This window comes from Triticum aestivum, chromosome 1B (assembly GCF_018294505.1).
Source record: "Triticum aestivum cultivar Chinese Spring chromosome 1B, IWGSC CS RefSeq v2.1, whole genome shotgun sequence".
NCBI classification, from domain to species: domain Eukaryota; kingdom Viridiplantae; phylum Streptophyta; class Magnoliopsida; order Poales; family Poaceae; genus Triticum; species Triticum aestivum.
The window spans coordinates 301,366,491-301,373,795 of NC_057795.1; the positions used below are offsets into that span (position 1 = coordinate 301,366,491).

The 7,305-nt window shown below is 40.2% G+C and overlaps 1 protein-coding gene across 1 annotated transcript; it reads left to right on the forward strand.

Moving 5' to 3' along the window:
* Positions 1–1,455: 1,455 nt before the first annotated feature.
* Positions 1,456–4,393, forward strand: LOC123090534 (protein FIZZY-RELATED 2; the record flags this gene model as incomplete). Its single annotated transcript, XM_044511845.1, has 8 exons — positions 1,456–1,842; positions 2,016–2,138; positions 2,219–2,323; positions 2,862–3,095; positions 3,651–3,752; positions 3,840–3,902; positions 4,037–4,105; positions 4,204–4,393. Coding segments are annotated over 8 exons (1,143 nt in total), but the record flags the coding sequence as incomplete, so codon positions are not given.
* Between the last annotated feature and the right edge of the window lie 2,912 nt (positions 4,394–7,305).

The window sequence follows — 7,305 nt, forward strand, 5'->3', positions numbered from 1 at the left end:
AACTAAGCTCTTTTCTGGCGCCGTTGCCAGGGAGGTGAGTGCTTGAAGGTATATCTTTAGATCTTGCAATCAAATCTTTTTGTTTCTTGTTTTATCACTAGTTTAGTTTATAAAAGAAAACTACAAAAAATGGAATTGATTTTGTCTCATACGCTTCATCTTTTTAATATCTTTCGTGAGTATGATGGAAAAGAAAATGGTGCTCAAGTGCTAGAAGAAGAATGCATTAAAATGCCGTGTACTAAATCTTTGTATGATGAGCATGATTGCAATGTTGTTAGTATGAATTCCTTGAATATCCATGATGCTAATGATATGCAAAGCCACAAGCTTGGGGAAGCTATGTTTGATGAATATGATATATTTTGTCCCCCAAGCTTTGATGAGCAAATTTATTCTGATGATAGCATGCCTCCTATTTATGATGATTATATTGATGAAAGTGGGTTTGGAAGAGTGTCAACTTTAGAAAGTAGTGATCCCACTATTTTGGAGGATGTTGAATCTTATTGTGATGAACATGAAAGTGGATTTGGAAGAGTGTCAACTTTATTTAGTGATTCCACTATCTTGGGAGAGGTTTCAATCGATTATGATGAGAACAAAGTTGCTACTTATGATGATTATTGTGATGAAACTTATGCTATAAAAATTAGTGATGATTATATTTATAAATCTTGTCATGATTATGATTACCCTTTTTCTGAACATTACTCTTTTAATGTGGAAACAATTTTTAGTGTTCAAGTCTCTTATGATACACCCACTATTCCGAATGAGAAGAATTTTGCTTATGTGGAGAGTAGTAAAAATTCTATGCTTGTAGATCATGAAAAGAATGCTTTAGGTGCTGGTTATATTGTTGAATTCATTCATGATGCTACTGAAAATTATTATGAGGGAGGAACATATGCTTGTAGGAATTGCAATAATGTCAAGTTTCCTCTCTATGTGCTTCAAGTTTTGAACTTATGCTTGTTTTGCCTTCCTATGTTAGTTGATTATTGTTCCCATAAGTTGTTTGCTCACAAAATCCCTATTCATAGGAAGTGGCTTAGACTTAAATGTGCTAGTCATATGCTTCATGATGCTCCCGTTATGTTTCAATTCTTATCTTTTATGTGACACTACTAGAAAAGGGGCTATAGATGGGATTGACACTAATGGCGCACCAGACAGGTGGTGCGCCATTAGTATATACTAATGGCGCACCACCTTCTGATGCGCCATTAGAGTTGAAACTACTAATGGCGCACCATGTCCACGGTGCGCCATTAGTATCAAATTTTTTTTGAACTAGTGCGCCTGCCCAAACATACTAATGGCGCATCCATAGTAAGTGTGCCATTACTAGTTGTAACTAGTAATGGCGTACCAGCCAGAAAGTGCGCCACTAATGTTATTTTTTTATTATTTTTTTTATTCCTTTTTTTGCAAAAGTACTAATGGCGCACTCACGCGCGGTGCGCCATCTACAGCGACCGCTTCATCCCCAGCCGCACCGGATCCAACCTCGCGCTCTTCGACCTCGCCCCGGCCCCCTCCTCCTCCGCCTCCGGATCTGCCGCTCCCCCCTCACCCTACTGCGTGCTCCTCCGCGCGGCGCTCTTCGGGCCCGACACGCCCGACCGCCTCGCCTCCTCCGCCGGGGCCTCCTCCTCCTCCGCGGCCTCCCCCGTCGGCTCCCCCGCCGGCGGCAACATATTCCGCTTCAAGGCCGAGGTGCCGAGGAACGCCAAGCGGGCGCTCTTCGTCGGCGGGGACGACCAGGACCTGCTCTTCCCCGGCATCTTCACCCCCAAGGGCTCCGGCCCCAGGAAGATCCCCAGGTCGCCCTACAAGGTTGGTCGATTACTTCCGATTTCATGGTTTCTTCTTGATTTGCTTTCTTGGTGTGCGGAATTCCTCTTTATCTTCTTCTTTCGTCGCCAAAGATTCCATCTTTCCTCATGATTTTCCTGTACAAAGAGAGAATCTCACGGGAATGTGATTCTCCTGCCTGCTGCTTCTGCCAGGTGCTGGATGCGCCCGCATTGCAGGACGACTTCTACCTCAACCTCGTGGATTGGTCTTCGCACAATGTCCTCTCGGTCAGATTGGGGAATTGCGTCTACCTGTGGAATGCATGCAGCAGCAAGGTATCAATGTCAACCTCGCACGATTTCTTTTCTGAGAATTGAAGAGAGAGATCCTAATAAACAAGTTTATCACTCCGCAGGTCACCAAGCTCTGCGATTTGGGGGCGGACGACACCGTTTGTTCCGTGAGTTGGGCGCAGCGTGGCACCCACCTGGCTGTAGGGACTAACCAAGGCACCGTCCAGGTTTTCATCTTGCTCCCATCTGAAATTGATCAAATGACATGTTCAGGATCTGTCAAAGTTTAGGATGACACTTTAATTTACTTTTGCCGAAAGCTTCAATTCAGACACAAAATAATACAGTAGTAAGCCTTGCATTGTGGAAACGACATCAAAGTAAGATTGTGAGAGTTTCAGAATTTTGCAATACTACCACAGCTCACCAGCAGGCCTTGCATTGTGGTACTTCCATCAGGGGTTACTTAGTTGATGATACTATTTCTTCCTGGTTATACCCATTTCTTCTAAAAAAATCATGACCAATGCGTCAAGTCAGTGCTGCGCACATACCACCAATGGATGAGGGAAACGATAAAGTTTTGTAAATAACCTAAACTAATGTAAACATCATCTTTATCGATGTGTACTTTTAGCCCATAGTATTTCGGTTGGTAAAACTTAGTAATCCTGTTGATGTTTGGTATTGGTATAACAATTTGACATTCCAAGGGTGTCTAAATTCTGAATTCCTGATTATCATCTTCGATGTTATCTTATTTAGATATGGGATGCAACACGCTGTAAAAGAATGAGAACCATGGAAAGCCATCGCATGCGAGTAGGTGCTCTTGCATGGAACTCTTCATTGCTTTCTTCTGGCAGTCGTGACAAGAACATCCTTCATCATGATCTACACGGCCTTCTTGCATCTGGTGGTGGAACTGCAGATAGGTGCATAAGATTTTGGAATACGACCACAAATACACACTTGAGTTCCATGGATACAGGGAGTCAGGTAATAATCTAGCTATCTAGTTTATCTATCAGCTACATGCAGCCCTTGTTTGTGTTTTTGAATTAAATTGATTTCTTATTTGCACTTCCAAATTTCAAGTATAATCATATCTACTCTTAAGCCGGATAACTCTCAGAACCTTTTAGCACCGTTACTGACTGAATACTTCAGTCATACCAATTCACTAGTTTTCCTGCAAAAATCAGAAAAGATCAAGAGTGGTTGAGCTCTGTTGTACAAAAACTGAAGTTTTGGATCACCTATACAGCTCTAATATAATGCAACCGAAGTCCTTATAGTCCCATCCTTCTAGAAAGCACCAAATTTATATCAAAATGGCATCATGGATTCCTTTTGGAAACAGTCTATGGACATTTTAATTGCTATGTTTTTGTAGCTGTAGATAAAATTGATTATTGTAGTTGTCATGTTAGAGACCTGCACAGATATCATATGTTCTGAAGGAATGGGATTGCTTATGTAGAATTGTGGAAGGAGTAGATTTAAAAACATGCTGCTCTTCACATGTACTGATTATGCTAAATGTCTTAACAGGTCTGTAATCTTGTGTGGTCAAAGAATGTGAATGAGCTTGTTAGCACACACGGATACTCCCAGAATCAGATAATAGTGTGGCGGTATCCAACGATGTCAAAGGTATGCCACAAGCTTACACTCTAGCTCATTTATACCATACTGTCTCTCGTTTGTTATTAATTGTGTCCATTCTCTCTATTTGTATAGCTTGCCACGTTGACAGGACATACATTCAGAGTATTATATTTAGCCATCTCCCCTGATGGACAGGTGAAATACTCCCTCTTTGATCCCTATATATGCTATGGACCTGACATTTTGTTTTAGTTCTGTTCTTCTGTTAGAGGTGTCTAGTGTAATTTGTTCTCACTATTCTTTTTAATTGTCAATATCGACATCAACAGACAATTGTTACTGGTGCTGGTGACGAGACGCTCCGGTTTTGGAACGTGTTTCCGTCTCCCAAGTCCCAGGTACTTGCTTGATGTTTGAAAATATGGTTTTCCTGTCTATATAACTCCACTTCAGGCGGCGTTCCTCTAACTGCTTTCCTTTTTCCTATTATATACAGAGTTCTGACAGCTTAAGTAGCATTGGAGCGACATCATTTGTTAGGAGCTACATCCGGTGACTCGACGAAATCGAGCTTGTAAGTTATTGCGGCAAGTGCTGATCGTCATCAGCACCATTCAATTCCCACACGACCTCCTTCTGTCCATCTGCCGCCGAAGCCAACACCATTTTAGAGATTGCACGGCAGGGGATGATTGACTGGCTGGCTAGCACGGATCCAATCCCCTCTCCCGCGCTAGAAGCGGCGCATATCTATTGTTGTTTAGCGGGAAATTCCTCTTGTTTTAGCAACTGAGAAATCTGTTGGCGTGTCGATTATGCGCTTGACTGATGATATACAAGCTGTAGCTCTATTCAGAACATCATGAAATTCAGAACTGGACCTCGCTGGCCTGTGTCAAGGCTTGTGGAGGAATTCAGAATTTGGCCATGTCCTCTGATGGATGCAGTGGGTTAAAATTATCTGTCTGGGTGAAAATCCACATGTTGATCATCCAATTTTTTCAAGTACAGCCTAGCGGTGGCAGTCACTATTGTGTCCGTGAATGTGAGAGTGATTGGTTTTGGTTGGACGTCGCGATCGGACAGTGCATGACAGAGTGCGCCATTAGTTTAAACTAGTAATGTGTGCTGTCTATATTTTGTCAAATTATACATTTTGTAACCTGTGCAAAAAACAGAAAATAAAAAATAAAAAAAACCTAATATTCATACTAATGGCGCATCACATGACAGTGCGCCATTAGTATGACAAAGCATACTAATGGCGCATCACTGGACAGTGCGCCATTAGTATGCCGCGGTCACTAATGGTGCATCCCATTGTAGTGCGCCATTAGTATGCCAAAGCACCTGGGTATACATGGCCCCTGGGAGGCATACTAATGGCGCACCCTGGCCTATACTAATGGCGCACCAGTGGTGCGCCATTAGTAAAAATTACTAATGGCGTGCTAGCAATGGCGCACCACTAATGCGCCATTAATGGCCAAATTAGGTGCGCCATTAGTAGGGGTTTTTCTAGTAGTGTGAGCATCATTGCCATCATCATGCCTAGCTAAAAAGGCAATTAAAGAAAAGCGCTTGTTGGGAGACAACCCAATATTTACCCTTACTGTTTTTGTGTGTCTACATGATTATGCTACTGTATTAATCATGTTTTATAGCTTTTGTTTCAATAAAGTGCCAAGTAAGACCTTTAGGATAGCTTACAGTGATAGTTGTGTTGATCCTGCTGAAAATCAGAAACTGTTGCACCCAGTAAATTAGTTTTGGTAATTCACAGAAACGTGCTTCTGATCTGACTCTTCTTGCTATGGATTGGTACACGAATTTATCAAGACTTCCTAATTTGGTAGGTTTTTTAGAGTTCCATAAGTATACGTTTGATACAGATTACTACATAATGTTTTGTTTTTGACAGATTCTGTTTTCTATGTGTTGTTTGCTTGTTTTGATCAATCTATGGCTAGTATTAAGTAGTATGAACCATAGAGAACTTCGAATACAGTAGATATTACACCAATATGAATTTAGAATGAGTTCATTACAGTACCTAAGTGGTGGTTTTATTTTCTTATACTAACAGGGCTTACGAGTTTTCTGTTGAGTTTTGTGTTGTCGAGTTTTCAAGTTTTGGGTAAAGATTAGATGGACTATGGAATAAGAAGTGGCAAGAGCCTAAGATTGGGGATGCCCAAGGCACCCCAAGGTAATATTCAAGGACAACCAAGAGCCTAAGCTTGGGGATGCCCCAGATGGCATCCCCTCTTTCGTCTTCGATCATCGGTAACTTTACTTGGAGCTATATTTTTATTCACCACATGATATGTGTTTTGCTTGGAGCGTCATTTTATTTTGTTAGTATTTGCTTGCTGTTATTTAGAATAATGTTTTGCATCTTTAGTTTCAATAAATAAGTCAAGGATAGCCTTTACCATGCTTATTTTGCTAGTATACATGTTGCTGTTTGAAAACAGAAAGTTTACCGTTGTTGCAAAAATTCCCTAGAAAAGTCAGAGAATGATATAATGTTGAAACATTTTGCATATTGAGCTATGATAAATATTCTACAGCGTAGCATTTTTCTCATAATTTTTGGAGTTAGGGAAGTATTGATACTCTTGCATTCTTTACAAACTATACTGTTTTGGCAGATTGCTGTTATGGTTGCATTGTTTGCATATGTTTGCTTGTTTAATGATTCTATTTGAGGATAGGAGTATTAAATATGCAGAGGAATTTAGTATGCAATGTTGAATAATAATTTTAGTGATTTGCTACAGTAGAAAATGATAAGGTTTAGCATTGGTTTATACTAACATATCTCACGAGTTCTTGTTGAGTTTGGTGTGGATGAAGCTTTTGATAAAAAGAGAAACCATGATATGAGAGGAATTAAGGAGATACAAAGGTTCAAGCTTGGGGATGCCCAAGGCACCCCAAGATAATATTTCAAGAAGTCTCAAGCATCTAAGCTTGGGGATGCCCCGGTAGGCATCCCACCTTTCTTCTTCAACAACTATCGGTTAGTTTCTGTTGAGCCTAAGTTTTTGCTTCTTCACATGAGTTGTGCTATCCTTGCAATGTCATTTTATTTTGTTTTGCTTGTTGTTTGAATAAAGTAACAAGATCTGGATTTTTTTAATGAGAGAGAGTCTTCTTATAGCTACATAATTATTTAGCTACTTATTGATCTTCACTTATATCTTTTTGGAGTAGTTTGTCATTTACTCGTGTGCTTCACTTATATCCTATGAGTAAATGGTTGATTGTCATAAATCTGAAATTAAATATGTTTCATTTGCTTATCCCATGTGGAGTAATGACTTCACATCTAAGAAGTAGAGGTTGTAAATTTTTTGAAGGCAGCAAGCATTGTATTGGTCATTTGAACAATTCATGAAAGAATATTGAAGGAAGAGAGATTTCACACATAAATATACTATCCTAGACATCTTTTATAATTGGGAGCACTCATTAAGTATGACATGCTAAAGAGTTGATGTTGGACAAGGAAGACAACGTAATGCTTTATGTTTTTCGACATCTCAGTTAAAGTATATTGTCATGGATCATTCAAACATGTTGAGCTTACCTT